This window comes from Malus domestica, chromosome 09 (assembly GCF_042453785.1).
Source record: "Malus domestica chromosome 09, GDT2T_hap1".
NCBI lineage: Eukaryota > Viridiplantae > Streptophyta > Magnoliopsida > Rosales > Rosaceae > Malus > Malus domestica.
Genome location: NC_091669.1, coordinates 31,802,407 through 31,826,355, shown reverse-complemented (window position 1 = coordinate 31,826,355; position 23,949 = coordinate 31,802,407). Strand labels below are relative to the sequence as shown.

Below are 23,949 nucleotides of genomic sequence, written 5' to 3'. Positions count from 1 at the left end.
TGTGGTGCTTTCAAAAGTGTAATCATTTTGTCTGTTTTGTTAGTCACGGGTGTTGCTCTACATAAAGAACACTCCGTGTGATCACAATACACATAACACTGCTAAAGAAAAGAACTGAAAACAATAATATCAGTATCCCCTTCCTCTTTTTACCTGCAATCCTTTTGTGTTACGAAACTAAACAGTGTGATATTTTGCACCCGCTTCACTTCTGTCCCTAGCAAATGTTATCTCTCTAATTTTTGCCTATTAATAACAACGCGGACTATTTTGACAAAAAAAATGGTGATTTTCTAATTCCAAAGTAGATGCCAAAATCCCACATAGATTGACATTCTCCACTTTGCAGCCAAATTTGAAGGCAATGTTAGATTATAGTTTTGTTCTAATTAACGTTGGCCCACATATTTCTTTTCAATTAATGATTATTTTATTATTATTATATTCTGCCCCATCTAATTTTATAGATAACCCAAAAGTATTTTAATTTGATACCTCAGTTAGAGTAGGAGATTTTATAAAATGTTATTTTACCATATCAGCTATGAGAATGAAATTTGACATTTTCATTGAAGATGGTTTTACAAGCCATTGTTAAATTAGTCACAAAGATAAATGCCAGCTGGCCAACAAATTAATAACAAAGATCCAATTTGCACATTGACCCCATTTGCTTACACATTAAGGTAATTGTGATTAAGTCAATCACAGTACATAACAACCCGAAACGTAACAGAAACTCCCCTCTTTTCCAACTGCGGAACTCGCTATACTTGTAACCAAACATAGGGCTAGGGCTAGGGTTCCTCCGTCGTTCTAGTTTTCTACCGGCCGAAAATTGAAGTACTGGAGCTCCACTCTCAGTAGAATTTTGCATACGACCATGTCTCTCCCCCCCGTAGAGCGTGCGTACGTCACAGATGACTGCCTTCGTCAATGGAAGAATGGAAACCCTAGTTTCAAGCTCCCGGACCCGGTTCCGATGCTTCGATTTCTCTACGAGCTCTGCTCCACCATGGTAAGCTCAATGTGCCCGCCCACTTCTCGTGTCTTCAATTTTGGTACTTACTAGGGTTTTGGATTGAATTTTGTGTGCGCTCTGATTGCTAGGTATGTGGGGAACTGCCGCTTCACAAGTGTAAAGCGGCCTTGGATTCGGTTGAGTTCTCCGACGAGGTTTCGGACCAAGACTTGCCTTCCTGTTTTGTGGATATCACCACCCAATTGTCTCAAGATGTGAGTTCTTCGTAATTTGGCTTGCGAAGTGCGTGATTATTGTGCAAGATTGAGAAATAGATGAATTTGGGTTTAAATGTGTGATTATTTGACTCGTGGACGTTCGCTTCATTTGCAGATTAGAATGCCTGGAGAGGATCGTGCTCGTCTAGTAAAATTGGTTAGTACTTTGGTCATTTGAAAAATAGGAGTCTTGTAATATATTGGTGTTCATTGCCTTCTTGCTACTTCATTGCTCTAGTTATTAATAGTACTTTCTTATTGGTGTGTCTTCACTGTTTGTAATTGTTCAGTTGTTTTCTCTTTATCAGGCCAAATGGTTGGTGGAATCTTCCTTAGTTCCGTTGAGACTTTTCCAGGAGCGCTGTGAGGTGAGCACTCATCCTTTATACTAGTTTACGGATGGTTATCTGGTCATGGTTTTTTCTTTGTTGGGCTCGATCTCCGCTTTCTTTTCCTTGTATGAAATAGAACTGATGCATATATGCTTTATAAATTGTAGGAAGAATTTTTGTGGGAGGCTGAAATGATCAAGATAAAGGCTCAGGAATTGAAGAGTAAAGAGGTAATGAGATCGTTACCATGTAGCTATATGCTTAGATGATGGGGGCCTTACCCATAATATGAGCAGATGTTATGTCGTAGTTCACCTTATAACAATGTGTCATACTCACACGAGCTTGTCCAAAAAGAATCTTGCTTTACCCTTGTAAACTTATAGTTTCTTTTATCTGATGAAGGGCCATATTGATGCTCATTCTATTTACCTTGCACTGTTTTGTTTGTATATTTTCTTGTCAATTGATAATAACATGAACTTTTGGATGAATCAACCTGTGACACTATTTGTTAAAGGTAAATGTAAGTTCAATACTTTGCTTGAACAAATACAGCTCGGAATTGTGTGTAATGACTTGCATGATCCCTAAGTTCCTTACAAAGTATGGCTTGCTAAGTTTACTATGAAAAGCATCTTATGTAACAAGTTTATTACCAAAATATCAATATGTTGATGTAGTAGTCTGGGAATACCGTAAAATTTGATTTGCATTTGATTTGCATTTGATTTCAATTTCAGGTCAGAGTAAATACCCGTCTTCTATATCAGCAAACAAAATTTAACCTTCTCCGAGAAGAGAGCGAGGGCTATGCCAAGCTGGTATGATTATTGTTGATGATCTTTTCGAAGTTGTTCAGTGTTCTACAATATTCTTTTCACAACAATCTTCCCTTACTGGTTTTGAGTGCTTGCTGGTTTTCTTTTGGGAAAAAAAGATAATTGTCTTGTCGATTCTATCTTTGGTATTTGGATTTATTTACAAGTGCTGCTCCTCTCAAATGTGTTGTGTTTCTCCATTTTTGTTTACTTCCATTCCACGGAGAAGTCACAATTAAGTTGTATATTATCAGTATGATTTTAAAGTTTGCGTTGTCCTCTCTTTAGGTGCACCTTGGTTGAAATATGTGCTTTAATTTACCCAGATTTGAGAAATTTAATCATGTATATTTCATTGTTTGTCTATTTGTAGGTTACTCTTCTTTGCCAAAACTCAGAAACTTCATCACACAATGCAGCAGCAACAATAGGAATTATAAAGGTGTAGATTTTAAGTCCTGTTTTCTCTACAAGTTTTTTGCTTCTTTATATATACTTTTCAACTTTCTAATTACATTGGTTTGTGCAGTCATTAATTGGACATTTTGATCTGGACCCAAATCATGTTTTCGATATTGTAAGTTGTCGCTGTTTACCTTAGTTGTACTTTTTTCTTTCTATATAGCCTGTATTATTTTGGGAGACAATAGTTGGCTTCAGATGTATCAGGAGGAGTGTTGAGAATATCGTGTTTAAGAATGGGAAAAACAGAATGTACAAGGAAACCATGAAACAAGATAACCAAGATGAACAACACAGAGAATTAACGTGGTTCGGCTACATGTGCCTATGTCCACGTGGCAGGAACAACAATCTTTCACTATATCAATAATGAGTACAACCAATAATCTTGCCAAGTCTCTAGAATTAAGAACTTGACGATAAACCTGAAAGAACAAGAACAAGAAATACACTCTTTATCTCTTTTCTTTTCTCTCACACACACTTTGCCCTTAGAATATTCTCTCACTCACACTTTACCCTTACAATATTCTCTCACTCTAATCCCTTGAGTGGTATACAAAATATTGTTTTGCTCCCATTCAAAACTAGTACAATAGCCCCTTTATATAGACATAATAAAGGTCTTCTTCAATAAGGATTACTAATCCTAATTGGAATCTAGTTATGAATCTTTCTCCAATTGAGAAACTAACTCCAATTGGGAAAAACAATTTAATCCTCTTAAGATTATAATTCCTAATAGCCTTAGTACAACTCATCATGGGCTGGAACAACCCAACAAGGAGTTCTTTGGTTTGTTTCAAATTTTATGTATTTATTTTAATTTTGGGCAAGTGTCCACTTCTAGATGAGGCACATCTCCATATAGAGAGGAGCTCCTCATGATGCATCAGTAGCAAGTACTGTCCTTTTTTTGACAGAAGCAAGTACTGTCCTTTCTCTGATGCATTTAATAAGAATATGGAGTTCTAATCTATATCACTATTTACCTTCCATATTTTTGTTATTAGGTTTTGGAGTGCTTTGAACTTCAACCAGATAGTGATGTCTTTTTGGAGCTGATACCAATTTTTCCAAAGGTAAGGATATTCTATTGACGAAGTTAAAGTCCTATTCTCTAGTTCAAAAATCTTTAATTGACGTTACATCTTTTGCAGTCTCATGCTTCACAAGTCCTTGGTTTCAAATTTCAATACTATCAGCGCTTGGAAGTAAATAGTCCAGTACCATTTGGACTTTATAAGCTAACAGCTTTGCTGGTGAAAGAGGACTTTATTGATCTTGATAGCATGTGAGTTTTCCTTTGTTTAGTTTGGTATTTGATAGGAAAACCATATTGTTTGCTAAGTTTCCTATATCTTGATTCAAGCATGGATGATGTTACCTCTTGGAACACATGAAACAGCAATGTCAGTGCCAGTGTGAGACATAGACTTGGCATCCATGGCCTGTGTTCAGCTTTAGTAAGGACAAGTGCAGCCTAGTGTCCTTGATACCCTGAGGGAATCATGGACACTACAAGATTTATGGTTTTCTGTAGTGCGACACTACCACCATAGGCCATATATTTGAATTGGTTTTAGTATGGATTCGGTTGTTCTCATAACTATATTTGTTAGCTGATAGGAATGGTTGGGAGGTAAATTGCTTTTGCAAAGCAGTGATTACTAATAAATTTCATATGCCCGCTGCCATCAATCGCTATGTTTATGTACAAGCCATATTTATGGGTATGTATAAACTCTTTGTTCCTTGTCATGGCCAATGGGCTCTTTCTTAGTACTTTGGTACAAAAGCTGGTAAGCTTAAGGATCGGCTTGTGTGCTATCAATGTTTTAAAAAACCCTGCCCAAAACGACGTCATTTTGAGGTTTGGGTAGGTTCTTTTTTATTTTATTTATTTTTTATTTTATTTTAAATTTTTTTTAATCAAAAGATTAAAAAAAGGCCCAGTGGAACACTTTAGGCGCCTAGGTGCACCTCAACCACGTCTAGGCGAGTTTAAGCCTACTCCCGCTGGGCTGAGGCATTTTCATCATCACCCCGCCTCCAAAGCCGCCTAGGTGCGCCTTAAGGCACGTTTTTTAAACAATGTACTATACATAGAGTCCTTATGGTATGATGGCACCTAGTTACGACACATCTTTCTTAGGGGTCCATGAGTCAATATTGAGGGTTGTGGTGCTTCTGCTGCATGTGCAGTTTGACCTAGACGCTAGACATTAACAGTGATTGAACCTAAGGTTGTGTCAATTTTGGTATTGTGCTTATGAGTGCAAGGTTTATAATGAATATTTCTTAATGGTAAATATGCATGGAGCTAGAGGAGGATTAAGATATGTTGGAACCACTTGGAGTGTGTTTATGTCCACCTGTACATCTTTTAGCTTGATTGTGGTTGGTTAAGCTATATATATCTTAGTATCATTGTTATGTGTGCTACTTTGCTGTTGATTATCTGCTTTTCAGTTTCCGTGATGGTCTGAATTAGAGTTCTATTTGTGCTGGGCTTGCTGGTTTTTTTTTATTTTTTTTATTTTTTATATTAAATTTATGTTTTTGACAGATATGCTCATCTACTTCCCAAGGACAATGAGGCATTTGAGCATTATAGTGCTTTCTCTTCCAAGCGACTTGATGAGGTAAAATTTTTTCTTTTTTTGGTGAAAAATGAGATATAACTTATTAAATGTATGAAATATGGATGATTATCAGATCAGATATATATATATATATATATATATATATGTGTGTGTGTGTGTGTGTGTGTGTGTGTGTGTGTGTGTACATATATATAATTGTGGAGTTTCTTGGAATGGTTATCAATGCATGAGGCCATAACTTATTTTGATTCTACATGTTATGTTTCAGCTGTATGTTATGTGCTTTCTTTTCCCAGCATAAAAATTTAGGGCATTGATGGACAAGAGAATTGTGTATATTTTGTCCGGTGGATTCTACTTTTTTGTTGAGTGTTCATGTATTTTGTCATTTAGTTATGGTGGTGGCTTTACTTGCTTATTTAACATACCTTCAAAATCCCTTTCCTTTTATATGAAAGACTTGGCCTTTTTATTTTGACATGAACATCTGGTCATTTGCAGGCTAACAAAATTGGTAAAATAAATCTTGCTGCAACTGGGAAGGATCTGATGGATGATGAGAAACAAGGAGATGTGACAATAGATTTTTTTGCCGCTTTAGACATGGAAACAGGTGCAGTTTGTGAGCGGTCTGCAGAGTGTGAAAATAATCAAACTTTGGGCTTGCTTACTGGTTTTCTTTCCGTAGATGACTGGTATGCTTGTTTGTACTTGGAACTTCTAGCTCCCAGCTGTTCCCCCTAAATGATTCCTGAGTTTTTACTTATTTTCTCTTTTCTTGTTTACATTGATTATTATACTATAAGCTGTTGCTGCTGGCTTAAGTTGCCCCTTTCTTGAGCCTATTAGTTGTCTGTTTTGCGGTCGTATCCTACTTTGAAGGGTACTTTTCCAATTGTTGCGTCATTTGTTTAATGAAATCGTTTATGAAATAGAGGTTCTTGTGTTTCCTTGCTGATGATTCTTTTTAATTTTCTCATGTGAAAATTCTGTGAATGTATGGTTTACATGTTTTCAACAGTATTGGTGATCATTGGACCCTGTTGTATACTGTATAGTACTCAATACATTTTGTGAACCAACATGCTTTCAGTTGAGTGGAAGTTCACAACATTAGGGCTTGGAAAATATGTGAAAAGCTAAAATGGTGTGTACTTATTGTTCTGCATAAACATTGAGAACTTCTAACCAGCTCTTTGTCGGCTGTCTGCATAAAAGATTGGTATTTGGTTTTTGTTTTGAATGCATATAATACACACAAAGGTGGATGTCTTAAAGTCTGTTCCAAAAATATTATGAATCCAGCTTGTTGAAGTTTATAACTGATTTCACTTTTGTACACTAGATTTAGTAGCTTTTATTTTGTATTCATTTTAAAGTATCTCATTTGTTACTGTACTTTCTCTCATCAGGTACCATGCACATCTACTATTTGAGCGGCTCTCACCTCTCCATCCTGTTGAACATATTCAAATCTGCGACAGCTTGTTTAGGTAAATTTTAATGTATTTTCTTTCACTCTATTTTCGTTTTATGCTATGAGCTAATTGTGTATCTATTTATTTGGTCGGATGTGCTCTCATAAATATGTATGCACAAAAAACACACAAGTGCACATAGGTGGCTGATTGTGCATAATTTCTTTGAGCGCACTTGAAAAGTTAATTAACTTGGCTTTCTGTAGCCTTCTTCTGTTGTCCATGGTCATTCTTAGCTTTGGCCATTCATCTACTTTTGTTTTTTTAATAATTATTTGATTCTTGAGTCCAGGCTCATTGAAAAATCAATCTCTTCTGCTTATGACACTGTTCGTCGAGCACATCTTCCAATATTTGGGGCTTCCTCAGGAACTAGTATTGATGTGATGAATACAGAAAATGCATCAATCCATGGATCATTTATAGAACTTCCAAAAGAACTTTTTCAGATGCTTACTTGTGCTGGACCATATCTTTATCGTAATACTTTGTTGCTGCAGAAGGTGCAATTATCTATTTCTAATGTTCTTGTTTCGTCTATTTGAGTTATATCTCCTAATGACCTAAGAGTTGACTATGTGTGTGTTGGTCTTTGTCACTGTCTCTTTTGGAGTAGGTCTGTAGAGTATTGAGAGGTTATTACTCGTCTGCGCTTCAGCTTGTAAACAGTGGTGAAGGAGTCATAGATCCCAATCATGTTTTTGGAGGTAATCCTCGTCTGCATCTTAAGGAAGCAAGGTCAAGGATAGAGGAAGCTTTGGGAACATGTCTACTTCCTTCATTACAATTGGTACCTGCAAATCCAGCTGTTGGACAGGAGATCTGGGAAGTGATGAATCTGCTTCCCTATGAGGTTTGCCTTACATCAGTCATTTGATACTTCAGTTGAGAATTTATTTTGTGGTAGACACTCTTGCTAAATGAATTTTGTCTTCTTAGGTGCGGTATCGTTTATATGGTGAGTGGGAGAAAGAAGATGAGCAGATTCCTATGGTTTTAGCTGCAAGACAAACAGCCAAGGTACATCATATATATTCGTCTTGAATCTCCTGGGCTTTCTGAATATGCTTGCATTTACTCTCGTATTATATCGTATGTTGCAACTTGCAAGTTTGATTCCCTAAAAGCATCATTGGTATGCCTTTTTCTTTTTCTTTTTGTAGTTGGACACAAGAAGAATTTTGAAACGGCTTGCAAAAGAAAATTTGAAGCAGCTGGGTCGGATGGTTGCAAAACTGGCTCACGCAAATCCAATGACTGTACTAAGAACAATTGTTCATCAGGTCTTATCTTATTGATGAATATACTGTTACCTATTTTTTTGGAATCTTCAATTTCATTTTTTTTGGCATTTGAATTTTTATGCAAGGAGGTGTTATTAATCTCTTGATATTTCTGGGCAGAAAGGAATATGAGGGTGTTGAGAATGTGTTAGGAGTGTTTATGGTGTTTTTGGGCTTGTTTGTGGGCATCTGAAGCTTCTGATTTAGGGAGTTAACTTTCTCTGTATTTTGTCAGATTATTTTGTAGCTATTTGGGTATTCTGTTTCTATCTTGGTGAATTTCTCATATCATGTTGTTGCTTAGGTTTCTTGTTTTGTTTTCTGCCAGAAGTGGAATCCTTGTTCGCTAATTTATACTGATCTACTTTTATTTTTAATGAATAATTCTGTTAATTATAAAGGCATTTATTAATATCTTGGCACAACCTGCAGATTGAGGCGTACAGAGATATGATTGCTCCTGTTGTAGATGCATTTAAGTATTTGACTCAGGTGTGAATTTCTCTTTTATTGTGTTAGTATTTTTTTTTTCCTTCACTTCTATTACTGTTTAGACTGTTAATAATATCTAGCTATATATCAGCCCTCTGTTTTTTTGACCCTTCTGTTATCTTACCCATAGTAATTATCCTGATGATTCCTCTGATTATTAGGCCAATCCTGTGGTTTGTACTTGCAGGACAATTTTGTGTGAAATTTTGTCTATTGGGCACATTGATGCATGCAACACGTGTTTCCATGCATGCCATTCTGTGCCCAACACTTGTGCATTCTTTATCAAAAGAACTTATATTTGATTGCTATTGTCAAACATTATATTTGATTGCTATTGTCAAACATTATTTGACACTACTTAATATTCTCTTCATTGACATCGAAACAAATTTGACACTACTTCATATGCCTTCTACCTTAATAATTATGTATGACTATTCCTTTGATTGCTATTGTCAAACATTATTTGACACAACTTTATATTCTCTTTATTGACATCGAAACAAATTTGACACTACTTCATATGCCTTTTACCTTAATAATTATGTATGACTATTCCTTGGCTAGTCATCCACTTAGTGATCTCTAATCTAGCTCTTAATGGAAATTTTCTGGTCCTTGGAAACACCATATAGGTGTAATTATTGTAATTGTCATCATAATAACCTTTCGGATTCTGAGAGATCTATTAATGGAATTTTAGAACGGGTCATGCTAGTTTTCGAACTAGTCATACTGACATTGGTGCATGATTATTACCAGTACGATACCTATCCTGAAAGATTTCAATTGTGATTTTTTGTTTGTTTGTCGTTTCTCAGAAGGATGCCTCAATTATATGAATTTATAGTAGTCATAGCCCATAATTTAAACCTATAATCTTTAGAGTCTTGACTTAGATTTCTTGGAGGCTACAATAATTTTGATTTTTCTGACATATGGCCTTAAGTATCATTGGAATAGTATTCCTCATATTCATTTTCATCTTTAGGGCATTGCAGGGCACTTCAGAAGCATGCTTGTTGAAATGTACTTTGTGGTTGGCTCAGTTTTTAACTTTTTCAGCATGATATTTAATTGCATTTCTTGAAACATCATACTCTAGCTTGAGGCATCTTTTTGCTGAATAGCCATCATTCTATCTGGTTTATGACGTTCCTTGTCCACTTATTGCATTTGGCTTTCATGTTTGGGTGTATATACAAGTGTTCCATATTTTAAACCTGTGATTTCTTTCTTATTCTTTCTTATATGCATGTTTTTCTGTACAGCTGGAGTATGACGTTTTGGAATATGTTGTCATTGAGCGTCTGGCTCAAGGAGGTCGTGACAAGCTAAAAGATGATGGCCTTAATTTGTCAGACTGGCTTCAATCTTTGGCTTCATTTTGGGGTCACTTGTATGTCTTTTCTTTCTTATTGTTTCTGTCTTTATAAATATGTTTGTTTTGAAATACTATATTTTCTTATGCTACTTAGTAGGTTAAATGTGTTGGCCTATTTTTTTGGTTTTGTGGAATTCTATTATTCTTGAGCTCTGTTTGTTTATTATCGATCTACATCACTTTCTTTTCCCTCTTACCTTTTTCTAGCATTGATTATTTGATGGCATTCATGCTTGTTTTCACCGCCATACAGTCTAGATATATTCTTGGATACTTCCCTTCAGTTTCCTCGTTGCGGATTATCATGGTGTTGGGGAATTTATTGAAGAAGAAGAAAGATTTGCTAGGAAAATAGCTTTTGGGGATTCCATTTGGAGGAGAAAGCTTTATCGCGTTCTGTGCTCAGAAGCAAATACGGGATGGGTCTCAATGGATGGGATAACCAAGCTGGTGGAAAGAGGTTAAAGGCGGAATCCATGGGAAGACACTCCTAGTTACTCTAACCCTTTCTTTTGTGTTGGAATTATTTGTTGGGTACGATTCTGAAAGGATCTTTGGGTGGGCAAAAAACTCTAGGAAGCCTAATTCAGAGACTATTTTCTGTTGAGATTTAAAGATTCAAACATTTATAGGTTTGTGGTCTGTTTTATTTCCGACATAGTTGTGACTTTGGTTTCGGGAGAATTCTGCATGAGGCAGAGGTGAAGGAACTGTCTGCATACTAGTGTTGTGTAGAAAGTGTGCACCTTTCTCAAAGTACACCCAATTCTAGGAAATGGATGTTAGACGCTCAGGATCGTACAAGTGTTTTTTCAGATTTCCTTTTGACTCTAGCATTGATTGTTTGATGGCATTTATGCCTGTTTTCACTGCTATACAGAGTCTAGATATATTGTTGGATACTTCCCTTCAGTTTCCTCATTGCGGATTATCCTGGTGTTGGGAATTTATTGAAAAGAAGAAATATTTGCTAGAAAATGGCTTTTGGGACTCCATTTGGAGGAGGAAGCTTTATTGCGTTCTGTGGTCAGAAGCAAATATGGGATAGGCCTCAACGGTTGGGATGACCAAGCTGGTGGAAAAGGTTAAAGGTGGAATCCATGGAAAGATGCTTCTCATTACTCCAACCTTTTCTATTGTGCTGGAATTATTTGTTGCTTGTGGGTGGCGCCAGGGTAAGATATTCTGAAAGGATCGTTGGGTGGGGAAAAAACTCTAGGAATAATTCAAAGACATTTTGCTGCCTAGATGTAGAGATTCGAACATTTCCAGGCTTGTGGTTTGTTTTATTTCCCACATGGTTGGGACGTTGGCTTTGGGAGAATTCTGAATAAGGCAGAGTTGGAGGAACTATCTGCATACTGTTGTTGTGTAAAAAGTGTGCACCTTTCTCACAGTAGGCCAAGTTCTAGGAAATGGATGTTAGATGCTCAGGATCATACAAGTGTTATGTCAAATTTCTTTTTGACAAGCAAAAAGTTCATTCTTTTCAACCTTTAGGGCAGACTTGGAAACAATCAACAGTGAAACATTTTTCGTGTGGTTTGTGGCACGTTGGTAAAGTCAATACTTGCAAGATGGTTCAAAGGAGGAGACCTTTATTCCTAACTCTTTACTGTTTGAAAAGCACAAGGTGGCTGGCAGGGTAAAAAGCTAAAGTGGTCCGGGGATGTATAGTTTAGAATGTCATAAGGAGTCAGATTGAGGTGCTCTGGGAAAAGGAGAAAAGTTTCGGTCTTTTCTTTTGGGCTCAGTTTCGGTGGAATTCAAGAATTCTATCTACTTAGATTGGAAAGCATCTGTGCATTGATGGTTAGAGTTGATTTTTCTTGTGGTCTATGGTTTACTTGTAATTGTCTCACCTTGTACCTTTAGTTTGATGATTGTTCTTGTAAAAGTTGAGATCTTAGTTTTATCCGTTGCTGTGGACTTCTTGTTTGCAGATTGTAATTTCCATTTCATTAATAAAATTTGGTATCTTCGAAAAGAAAAAGGCCGTATCAATGGATCTGGGAATATGTGGAAACTGAAAGGGGGATTCCGATTACAGTGTCTAAATAGACAATATATTTGCTAAATTAGCTTTTACCCCTTCATCTTGTATGGAGATATAATTTCTAGCCACTGGTCTAAAGACTTAAAATTCTCTTCACATAGTTTACTGTAACAATATTTTTATTTTACATTCTGTTTATGGGTTTGTAAGGAATATTTTTGGGTTCAATTTTGTGGATCAATTCGTCAAGTTTTCTTAACCCCTTGATATGTATTTCTTTGTTTATTTTCTTGATTTATGCTGTGTCCTTTCTTTTTTTCCACTTTTTAGTTTCTTCTCAACTCATAAAATTTATTGATATAGGTGATGAATGTGTAGTTCTAACGTAGTTCCTATTTCTTTTTCCCTTCAAGATGGTTGTTATTATATATTTTTTTATTTCTTGTTGTTTTTTCATTTTGGAATTAAGTTAAATATGTCATTTAACTTTTAAGAAAGCTGACTAACTCAGTTTTTTGTTTTATTTAGGTGTAAGAAATACCCATCTATGGAATTGAGGGGGCTTTTCCAGTATCTTGTGAACCAACTAAAAAAGGGCCAAGGAATTGAACTGGTTCTCCTCGAGGTATTTACCAGGTTCAGTGGTTATAGTGTTATACCAGCAATTTCGTATGATTATTCCTTATGCTATCCTGCTGATGAAGTGAATTTCGCGGATGATATGTCAGGAGCTTATTCAGCAAATGGCAAATGTCCATTACACTGAGAATCTGACTGATGATCAACTGGATGCCATGGCAGGCAGTGAGACGCTGCGATATCAGGCAACTTCTTTCGGTGTTACTCGTAATAACAAGGTGCCTTGTAATGTTCGATTGTATTAGATGTGATGTTAAACCTGTAATGCATGTATTGATGTTTGAGATGATCTGTAATGCATGGTATGATGTTTGAGTTGCCTAAATTTGAAGATGTTAATGTTCATTTTAATATTGATAACAGGCACTAATCAAGTCCACCAACAGGCTAAGGGACTCACTGCTACCAAAGGATGAATCCAAGTTGGCAATCCCCCTTCTAATACTTCTTGCTCAGCATCGTTCTGTGTAAGGCTGAAGAGCTTATTTGCTTCTTTCTTTTTTTTCCTGCATTATAATGTTAAATGACAATCTTTTCAAGAAGCATTAGTTTTTCTTGATACCAAATATTATTGGTGGTAAGGTATCTTGAAGTTGATTCTGGGTTGGTCATTGTCTAGTTAGACCAATGTCTCTAACATCTTGATAGAACACCTCTCGTTTGGGTTTGGCATGACAGTTCTGATTTTGTTCATGCGCCATCTGAACACTTTTTTATTTAACACATGGTAAGTTAGATACCTGACAATTTTTTTTATTTATTTATATTAACTGCAGGGTCATAATAGAGGCGAATGCACCTTACATCAAGATGGTTAGTGAACAGTTTGATAGATGTCATGGAACCCTCCTTCAATTTGTGGAATTTCTTTGCAGTGCTGTGACACCGGCATCGGCTTATGCTCAGCTAATTCCTTCGCTTGACGATCTTGTTCACAAATACCATCTTGATCCAGAGGTCTGTCTCTCTCTCTCTCTCTCTCTCGATTTATGTTCTTCGATCTGTATATAATCAGAGTGCTTAGTTTGTAAATTTCATAATCGTAATCTTTGAATCTATTTACAATTAAGTGCTGATTTTTTAATTACTGTTTCTACAATAGCATAAATCTTTTACCTATACACTGTTTTCACTATTTTCACTATTTTCTCCATGACATAGGTTGCTTTCTTAATTTATCGCCCTGTAATGAGGCTCTTCAAGTGCCAAGGGAGTTCTGATGTCTTCTGGCCTCTAGACAATATTGACACTCAAAGTATCACGTCTGCAAGTTCAGAGTCTGAAGCTACAGAGCATTCTGGAAATGTGGTTCTGGATCTTGGGTCTCCATGGAAGCCTATAACGTAAACTTTTTAGTGTGCTTTCTGTTGTTTTATTTATTGCATTTGCACTCATCTTGACGTGAAAGATTATCGTCATCTAGTTATTTTTGCAGACAGGATGAATTCCCTTGTTTTTCCCAACTGATTTGTGTTTCTATGCTATATTTATATAATTGCAAGCAGGTGGTCAGATCTTCTTAGTACTGCTGAAAGGATGCTGCCTTCAAAATCCTGGAATAGCCTGTCACCTGATCTCTATACTACATTTTGGGGGCTCACGCTCTATGATCTTTATGTCCCTAGAAATTGTTATGAGGCTGAAATTGCAAAGCAGCATGCTGCTCTTAAAGCTCTGGAAGAGATTTCTGATAATTCAAGTTCAGCAATAACCAAACGGAAGAAAGAAAAAGAACGAATTCAAGAATCCCTAGATCGCCTGACTAGCGAACTCCATAAGCATGAAGAAAACGTCGCATCTGTTCGTAAACGCTTATCTCGGGAGAAGGACAAATGGTTGAGTTCTTGCCCTGATACTTTGAAGATCAACATGGAGTTCCTTCAACGTTGTATATTTCCACGCTGTACTTTCAGTATGCCAGATGCTGTGTATTGTGCCATGTTTGTGCACACTCTTCATTCCCTTGGGACACCATTTTTTAACACAGTCAACCACATTGATGTTCTCATCTGTAAAACCTTGCAGCCTATGATATGCTGCTGTACTGAATATGAAGTAGGTAGACTTGGGAAGTTTCTCTGTGAGACGTTGAGGATTGCTTACTATTGGAAGGTGATAGGCAATTTTATGTTTTTGTTCTTTGTATTTTCATTTGGTGACACTGATCATACAATTCATGAACATATAAGAGGGTGTACTCGGGCACCAGAAACTGCTATATTCTTTCTCCAATTTATTTTATGTCTTGCTGATCCTTGTTTTGTCTTCCAGAGCGATGAATCTATTTATGAACGCGAATGTGGAAACATGCCAGGCTTTGCTGTATATTATAGATATCCAAATAGCCAGAGAGTTACCTACGGCCAGTTCATCAAGGTGAGTCCAGGTCCTTTTTATGTGTAAAATTAACTTCGGCTATATTTCCCCAAATAGAAAAAAGGAAAAAATAAACTTCCCTATGCCACAAAAGTCACTAAGCAGAGAATGATTACTATTGGTCTTAAAGTGGAGATTCTGAGTTTCCTTTAAAGATTTTTGCTAACTCTTGTCCTTCCAAGTGGTTATTATTCATTTTTTTGATTATGCATAATGCCTGTTTTATCCATATACTTTGAGATTCTAGTTTGAACTTCAACCTTTCTAAAAGTCAAGTTCGAGTTCGTAATTTATCTTGTACCTTAAATTATTCTATGGTATCTCATTGCATTTTTTTTCTGATGTCCTTGTTTTTCAATTTTGTTATAGGTTCACTGGAAATGGAGTCAAAGGATTACAAAGTTATTGATTCAATGTCTGGAATCAACAGAGTACATGGAAATTCGAAATGCACTCATAATGTTGACAAAAATAACTAGTGTTTTTCCAGTTACTCGAAAAACTGGGATTAATCTTGAAAAACGGGTAAGAGATTTCAAATAGTCATTTGATTTGGTTTTTGTTGAAGTGGCATCATATGTGTCTCTAATTTTTGCCACCTTCCTTGCAGGTTTCCAAGATAAAGGGTGATGAGAGAGAGGACCTCAAGGTGCTGGCAACAGGTGTCTGTGCCTCTCTTGCTGCTAAAAAGGTTTGTGTGAATTTTTGGAGGCATGCTTTTCAGCTTAGATATTAACGAATATTAATAATTTTATGTTTCCCATTTGCAGCCTTCATGGGTTTCAGATGAGGAATTTGGTAACGGACATCTTGATTTAAAGAATGGACAAAACGGATCAAAGTCTTCTGCTGGTAATTCAATAGCTGCACAGGGTGAACCTATGGGAGGAAGAGTTGGAGCTGTACCCTCCCAACACTCGGATTCAATGAACTCAGGCAAAGAGCAGACTCTAAAAAGAAAACTTGTAGATGGGAGGTTGGAAAGAGGTGAAAGTAGCCCAACTGCAAAATCTGATCAAGGGCATGTAAAACTTAAAGCTAGCTCATCGGTGAATGGGTCAGATGCTAAGCCATCAATAACCTCAGCTGCTTTCCAACCTGCAACGGCAAGATCTATTGAAAATAAAAAACAAGTGAATGAATTCTCGAATAAAGCCTCAGATGAAAACATGGGAAAAGCTGCACCAAAGAACCCTACAGAATCTGAGGTATTATGTTGGCCCATAAAAAAAATTCTGTCTTTAACTATTGTATGATTGAGGATATTTGTCACATTCATGCTGTAGTCTAATCAGCATTGTGATGACCAGTTTTAGGTCAGTGCAAGATGAATGTTTGTCTAGTGGAAGAAATTAAGGGTTGTGGTGGCAAAATGCATTTTGCACCGTGGATGGGTAGAAGACGGGAATTTAAAATTTATTATATTTCATTTCCTTCGTTTAGTGCTCCTTGCCATCATTTGCATCATGTTTGCTAAATCAATCAAAGATATTAATGTAGTAAATATGTGGGAATTTTGCATATTGGCAAGGGAGATGAACGAGGAAGGATAGGATTAGGAATGGGGATATCCAAGATAAAGTAGGAATAGCTGAATGAAGATAAGATGAGAGAAAATCGGTTAAGGTGGTTTGGACATGTGAAACGAAGACCTACAGACGCTCTAGTTAGAATATGGCGATTACGAGACAGAGGCTCAGGGTCACAGGGGTAGAGGAAGACCTAGGAATACTTGGAAAGAGACTCTAGAAAAGACTTGGAGTACTTGGATCAAACAGAAGACTTGGCACAAAACCGAGTGCAGTGATGTTCTAGGATTCATACAGCCGACCCCACTTAGTGGAATAAGGCTTTGTTGTTGTTGTTGGTAAGGGAAATGAACGAAATTTAAGGAACTTGCTAGACACTTATCTCTGAAATCACCCCACGCAAGTTTGCGGGGATGTGGTGAAGCTGATACTTCTGCACTACTTCAGGGTTAAATTTAGATGACACCAGCAAAGTTCATATGTTCTAACTATATAATATATCTGAGGAGGGCTAGTGCTGTAGTGAAAATCAAGCACCCTTGTGGCCCTCCTCACCTTGGTTCTAGGTTCCCCTTTCCCCTTCCCCCCTAACTATTAGGTCGTACCCAGTGCACAAGGCTCCCGCTTTACGCAGGGTCTGGGAGAGGTGAATGTCGGCTAGCCTTACCCCCATTTATGGAGAGGCTGCTCCCAAGTCTCGAACCCGAGACCTACCGCTCATGGGCGAAGGCACTTCCCCCCTAACTATTGACCAAAAAAAATGATCTATGGTCTGCTTGTATATAGATTATTGGAACATCTGCAATCAAGCTGTATCCTTTCACTTGCTTGAGTTTGTAATGAATGTTGACCTATGTGGTACTTAAGATTTTATTTCCAAGCCTGGTGTGCATATTGTTGAGCCGTAAAACTTTCCTACTTCCTGCGCCCTGGTGTTCACGGATTTGGTATGTAGATTTCATGGCCAAAAGATAAGAGCTAAATGCCTAATTTTATTTATTATTGTCATGAGTTATATACCTTGATTGAATCATTTTCTCTACTTCTCCCTCTTTGAGCTTTAGGTTATATTTCCAGCAATTATTTCACCGACATTTTTCTTATTGTCTCACTTTTCTTCCTTTTTCCTTAAATTTTATTTTCTTTTGTTGACAGTTGAGAGCTCAAGCAAAACGGTCAGTTCCTACTGGATCACTTGCTAAGGCGCTGAAACAAGATGTTGCAAAAGATGATAGTAGATCTGGAAAAGCAATTGGCAGAACTTCTAGTATCAGTGACAGAGATATTCTTTCCCATGCATCAGCTGGGACTTCAAATGTTTCCTCTTCCGCCGCAGTAAATGGTAACACAGATTCAGCGTCAGCTAAAGGTTCAGCTTCATTTGCGAGGACTGACATTCATGGTACTGAATCAAAGGTGGAGGTTGCAGCAGCAAAATCTTCTAATACAAGGATTTCTGCTCCGAAGGAAGATGGTGGTGAAAATTCTGATGCACCAAGGCCCCATTCTTCTCGACTTGTTCACTCTCCTAGGCATGATAATTCTGCTGCTGCTTCAAAATCTAGTGATAAGCTGCAAAAGAGAACCAGTCCTGAAGAAACTGACAGACAGAGCAAACGGCGGAAAGGGACAACTGAAGTGAGAGATTTTGAGGGCGAAGCTCGAGTGTCAGACCGAGAGAGGTCTGTTGATGCTCGACTGTTGGATCCTGAAATTTCAGGTACTGATCATCAAAGTGTTCACAAGGCCACTGATAAGCCTTCTGACCGGTCCAAAGATAAGGGCAATGAAAGACATGAAAAGGATTATAGGGAAAGATTGGAGCGTCCTGAAAAGTCGCGTGGAGATGATTTGAATGAGAGATCCAGGGACAGGTCAATGGAGAGACATGGAAGGGAGCGTTCAGTAGAGAAACTTCAGGAGAGGGGTATGGATAGGAATTTGGATAGACTTCCTGACAAATCTAAGGATGACAGAGGTAAAGTAAGGTACAATGATGTATCAGCGGAAAAATCTCATGTTGATGATCGATATCATGGACAAAGCTTACCTCCGCCACCACCCTTACCTCCTCACATGCTTCCACATTCTGTTAGTTCTGCTAAAAGAGATGAAGATGAAGATAGAAGGTTTGGAACTACAAGACATACTCAGAGGCTTTCCCCAAGGCATGATGAGAAGGACCGTAGACGATCTGAAGATAATTCCTTAATTTCTCAAGATGATTCAAAACGTAGAAGAGAAGATGATTTTCGAGAAAGAAAGCGCGAAGATCGTGAGGGGCTGTCAATAAAGGTATGCTCAATATGCTAGTTGTTTTTGGTTTCATTTGAGGCACTTCCTTGCAATATATCAGAATAAGTGGTTCCATATTCAGGCATTATTGACTCTTTCTGTTCTCATTATAACACCGTATGTTAAATTGATGCCTAAACTAAGTGTAATTAGTAATATCTTGATGTATTTTGTAATTGTAGAGACATGTGCTTTTGTCCCCCATATTTATCATAGTTGGTCAAAAGGCCTGGTTTTTCGCAATCACAGTTAACTTTCCTTGTGTTATACCACATTTACCATTATGTGCGACTATCAGTTTTAGTAGCTTTGCTATCACGCCAAGTGCTGTGTAATTTTTAGTCCTTTACATGCCTCTACTCTTCAAGTATAGATTTTAGGGCGACATAAGCATGAGTTTGTTCATTGAGAACTTGCTATTTTTTTAGTTTGTCAAGTTTTCTATGTATACACATTATTTGCGAATTTAATAGGTCCATTATCAGTTATTAATTAGGCATATTTTTTTTGGCATTCCACGTCCACTCCTAATTTCTTAACATCTCAATTTTTTCATGATTCGATACTTAGAACAGATGAGTGTACCTGAGGCACTCACTTGGTTCAAACTACAAATGGAATTCTCATTAGTTTCATTGTACATGAGGCATGATTTTTATGTTTGTGCTTTACTCTTTTCTGTATAGGTAGAGGAGCGGGAACGGGAGAGGGAGAGAGAGAGGGAGAAAGCAACCCTCTTGAAGGAGGATACAGATGCAATTGCGGCTTCTAAGAGGCGGAAACTTAAAAGAGAGCATCTGCCTTCCGGGGAAGCAGGTGAGTATTCACCAGTTCCCCCTCCACCTCCTCCTCTTTCAATTAGTTTGTCCCAGTCATATGATGGAAGGGATAGGGGAGACCGAAAAGGACCCATTGTCCAGCGATCAGGCTACTTGGAGGAACCAAGTCCGAGGATTCATGGTAAAGAAGTACCCAGCAAAATGGCTCGTCGTGAAACTGACCCGTATCCTTAATGTCAATGTTTCATGTCATTCCGCATATAATAGATAATTGCTAAATGCTGAGAACATACATTCACGAATACATGTATCATCGTGACACTGATTTATGATTATCATGATATGCATATATTTTTCGCCATTCTGTTTTGAGTTATGCAATCTTGTATCGGATAGTAGAACTCCTTAACTATGTCCCAGGATGTATGAATGGGAAGATGAGAAAAGGCAAAGAGCTGAACAAAAGCGAAGGCATCGGAAGTGATGTGCGTAGAGTTTTGGTCACTTGTGGTACATCCACCTGCTCTTGATGCGGTGAGTTTCGTTCTTTTGGTTTGTGACAGATGGGTTGGTGGTAGAAGCAAAGGCACCGGAAGTGATGTGCTGAAACTCTTTGGTTTGTAACAGATCTGTTGTAATTTCTTTCATGGCAAACGGCCTTTCGTCCTATCGTCACTATTGGGTAGTGATAACTTCATTCTTGTCATGATGTACAATATTGTAAATTCCGTAGTGATCGCAAGTGTACAGAGTTGAAGTAAAATTATCTGTACCCTTGGAACTTTGAAAGGAAAATCGGGAAGCCCCGAGTTCTGTCGATAAACGTTCCATTTTTTCCGTCGATAAATGTTCCATTTTTAGATTTCGTTTTTCATATTTTGTGAACGGCAATGGTCCCTGTAGATTAGTGAGTGTGCAAAACACGATAACTCTGAGATCAGTCGGAGGCTACACATAATTTGGAGACTTTTTTGGTCATCTTCTTGAAGACATGGTAATATTACTGAACGCGAATCTTCCAAATTTACAATTTGGTTTGTCGAACAAAAACGAACCTGAACATGGTAGGGTTCGAAGATACAACTTGATATAAACGAAAATGATGGGGTTCGAAGTACAACTTGATAATCCTTTTGTCAGATGTGTGATTTTGATGCCTCTAATCTTTTGGTTTATCGACACGAAACTCCATGTGTAGAGTCCTGTTCTAATGAAATAAAAAAACCTGAGTTTTTTATCCACTTATCTTTGTTTTATTGACACGAAACGTCATATGTCGGTATACTTGTGTCATGAAAGTTGTTTTCTAATAGGTTCAAAACCGGTATGGTAGGTACCCTAAACTGGGTCAAGGCAAAAGGAGATGCTCTTGCTCTAACGCTTTATATAAAAAATATTTGTTTGAGAGAAATAGGGTTTTGTCATCTCGAGCATTAGTGTAATAGAAGTAACGATAACTGTAGTGAAAATTACCGTACGGGATTTTAATATCGATTGTGTGAAAATACCAAAAAAAGTACTCCAAGTTTAAATATAATTTTGTATGTTTTTATAGTTTTTTTTACTTTGTTTTAATGCGTGTATTAATCTGGGATTAATATTATAGAGAGAAATCATAAAATAAAATAAAAACAATGTTAACCTACTTATACAAAACCCCGAAAACTATAAGCACCACCACCGTTGCCACCGCCACTCGCGGTGCCGCCACCGCCACTCGCGGTGCCGCCACCGCTCCTCCTGTTGAACTGTCGTTGTTGTCCGCCATGTTGGTGCAACTCAATCCCAAATTCAATGTTTCACAGATATGTTCCAAAAACTTCAACATGAGAACCAACCATTCTAGCCATTGCTGGCGTTCTGAACAAAATGCATTCTTATTTTAATTGTTATTGTTTTATTCACTACGACTGCATTCAATAAAATCTCAAATTCCATACATGCCAACGTCATAGGGGCTTTTTTTTTTTTTTTTTTTTTTCTGAATGTTAATTAGAACTTGAATACATACTTGTGAATTTGTTTTTTAAGTAATGGAGAAGGATTAGGCGAGATTAGCTCCTCGGCAATGGTCGCGTGAGAGGCACCTACCCTCCCTCGAAAGGGTGAGGACCATTACACCCGGAAACCCCCCGCCCGTCCCCCCTCCACCTTATATTATTAAGATGAATGAAATAACTAGATACAAGCGGGTGGACGAAGCCAAGACCCGCTAAGAAAAGTCATCAACAGAAAACAGTGCGGCATACATGTGATTTTAGTACTGCTTGAAGATTTTGAGCAACTGATCGAAGGTGTTGGTCGTACATGCAATCTCAAGTGGCCCGTCAATCTTCGCATCGAACACATCCGGTTGTGCCTTCTTGATGAGTTGTTGGATAATTGGATCCGAGAGATACTTCAAGGGAACTTGATATTTCTTTCGTTCTTCTCCCACGGACAAAGATACATAACCTTTCTTGGGCTTCTCGGACTTGCTTAAAGCTATATAGCTTTTGTTGGCGCACCGGAACTTGCTCAACTTCTTGATGAACATTGTCGTCTTTTCTTGAATAAGATTTGAATGAATCATTGTAGGTCAGTATGTGCTTTGAATTCTCCTCGACTAGACGAAGAAAAAAGAACTAGGGTTTTCTGAAAGCTAGTTGGATGTGAAGATAGAGAGAATTCGGAAGAGAAGAAACTGGAAGGTAAGAATTTATGAGAGTAAGAAAGTCTAGCAGTATGTATATATATATACTTTGTAAAAGCGGCTAGCTAGGGTTTCCAAATACTAGTAGGCAAGGCAGGGTTATTTTTGTCTCGCTCAATTATCTTTCTTGCGAACCAAGTATCATTGTCCTAAAACAATTAGGAAAACCAAATCCACATTTTACATAAAACCCTAACCCTAGTTCTTAGCCAGCAAGACTCCACATCCTAAACCAATTAGGAAACCCCTTGATTGCTATTTATACCCGCTGAACATCCTAGCTTGTTTAGACTTTTGCTTCCAATTTCAAAACTTAGAAACCCTATCACATATACCACATAACATGGACACTGTGGAGAGCCAAAGTGATGAGTTCTGGGATGTGGTGGGCGATACCACATACTGTGAAACACGGCTACTCGACGTTTTGAAGATACCCAAATCGGAGAAATATTCCAAGTTGTGGCTCGATATCAAGGCCACCGTTACAGTAATGGTGCTGCCCAGGGATTTAGGGGATGAGGAGGAGTTGGAGGACCACTACAAAGTAATGTTACTAGAAGATGATCAAATGGGACAAACCACCGACGTCGTCGAGTACGAGGAAAAACTTGAGATTGACCTTTTGATGGAGGACAATGCCACAAAAAGGACTTTGGATACCATATCTCAGGAGCTATCCAAGCTGATCCACGTCCGTTCTGGGAATCTTTTATCCGCCGCGGCTACTATATTACGGGATGCGCGTGCTGTTGCAAGAGATAAGAGTTTTGTTGTTAGCAATGGTGCTGATCAAGGTCGCACCAACCCTGTACTTGTGCATATGGAGGCATTCATCAGCATTGATGCGGTTGACGACGAGCTGCCGGTTGATGTGCAGCCTGCGTTCGTGCCGGCGAGTAAATCTTCGATTGAGAAGTTAGAGAGGGTGAAAGTGGAAGCCTCGTCGCAGGGGGTTTGTTGCTCGATTTGTCTGGCGGAGATTGTGGTTGGTTCCGAAGCACTTGGTATGCCGTGTTTGCATTTTTACCACGAGGAGTGCATTGTCGAGTGGTTGGAGAAAAGCCGGTTCTGCCCGCTGTGCCGCTTCTCAATGCCTACTGACGATCATTACTCATCATGATTGATTTCCTCATTGAAATTTGATGTATCATTATAGCTTGTTATTGTTTTTAGTAATCTGATTCATCGGCAAAAATCCTTGCTACGAGTCACCTCCAATAAACGTCGTTGCTAAGCTATCTTATAATAGCACAAAATATCTTCTTTTTTTCCCATAACTCTTAATCATTTTATTAATCCGATCTACTTCTTATTTTAAATTTTGCTTCCTGGTTTTTTCTCAAATTATCAATCATTGTTAAATGTTAACAATTGCAATTTAAATTAAGTTAGGTGTTAGAATTCAATCAATCTTAGTAATCTATGGTGGAACGATTTACTACTTGCCCACTATGATACTTTTACAATTAGTACATTTCCAAGCATTAAAATTAGAAACTTAATTGGCTTAATTTCGATTAGTCTAATTTTCGCGACAAGG

General features: G+C 37.7%; 2 protein-coding genes across 2 annotated transcripts; both read left to right on the top strand.

The window, feature by feature from the left end:
- The first annotated feature begins 659 nt into the window (after positions 1 to 659).
- On the top strand, positions 660 to 20,537 carry LOC103444156 (THO complex subunit 2). Its single transcript, XM_029108566.2, has 32 exons — positions 660 to 1,018; positions 1,111 to 1,236; positions 1,355 to 1,396; positions 1,548 to 1,607; positions 1,739 to 1,801; positions 2,315 to 2,395; positions 2,766 to 2,834; positions 2,922 to 2,969; positions 3,868 to 3,936; positions 4,015 to 4,148; positions 5,424 to 5,499; positions 5,962 to 6,155; positions 6,873 to 6,953; positions 7,231 to 7,441; positions 7,555 to 7,791; positions 7,878 to 7,958; positions 8,102 to 8,221; positions 8,654 to 8,713; positions 9,988 to 10,115; positions 12,625 to 12,721; positions 12,825 to 12,953; positions 13,099 to 13,202; positions 13,512 to 13,692; positions 13,897 to 14,078; positions 14,241 to 14,847; positions 15,007 to 15,111; positions 15,481 to 15,636; positions 15,722 to 15,802; positions 15,882 to 16,319; positions 17,796 to 18,935; positions 19,622 to 19,938; positions 20,135 to 20,537. The coding sequence occupies exons 1-32, from the start codon at positions 884 to 886 to the stop codon at positions 20,196 to 20,198; spliced, it is 5,616 nt and encodes a 1,871-aa protein (XP_028964399.2). The 5' UTR covers positions 660 to 883; the 3' UTR covers positions 20,199 to 20,537.
- A 2,212-nt stretch (positions 20,538 to 22,749) lies between these two features.
- On the top strand, positions 22,750 to 23,529 carry LOC103444337 (uncharacterized). Its single transcript, XM_008383273.3, has one exon. The coding sequence runs from the start codon at positions 22,750 to 22,752 to the stop codon at positions 23,527 to 23,529; it is 780 nt and encodes a 259-aa protein (XP_008381495.3).
- Positions 23,530 to 23,949: the final 420 nt, after the last annotated feature.

Excerpts from the sequence above, each read along its gene's own strand:
- LOC103444156 (XM_029108566.2), top strand. The coding sequence starts at position 884 with ATGTCTCTCCCCCCCGTAGAGCGTGCGTACGTCACAGATGACTGCCTT. Across the intron at positions 6,156-6,872 it reads TTTCTTTCCGTAGATGACTG|GTACCATGCACATCTACTAT; the intron begins GTATGCTTGTTT and ends TTCTCTCATCAG. Across the intron at positions 15,637-15,721 it reads GGATTAATCTTGAAAAACGG|GTTTCCAAGATAAAGGGTGA; the intron begins GTAAGAGATTTC and ends CCTTCCTTGCAG.
- LOC103444337 (XM_008383273.3), top strand. The coding sequence starts at position 22,750 with ATGGACACTGTGGAGAGCCAAAGTGATGAGTTCTGGGATGTGGTGGGC.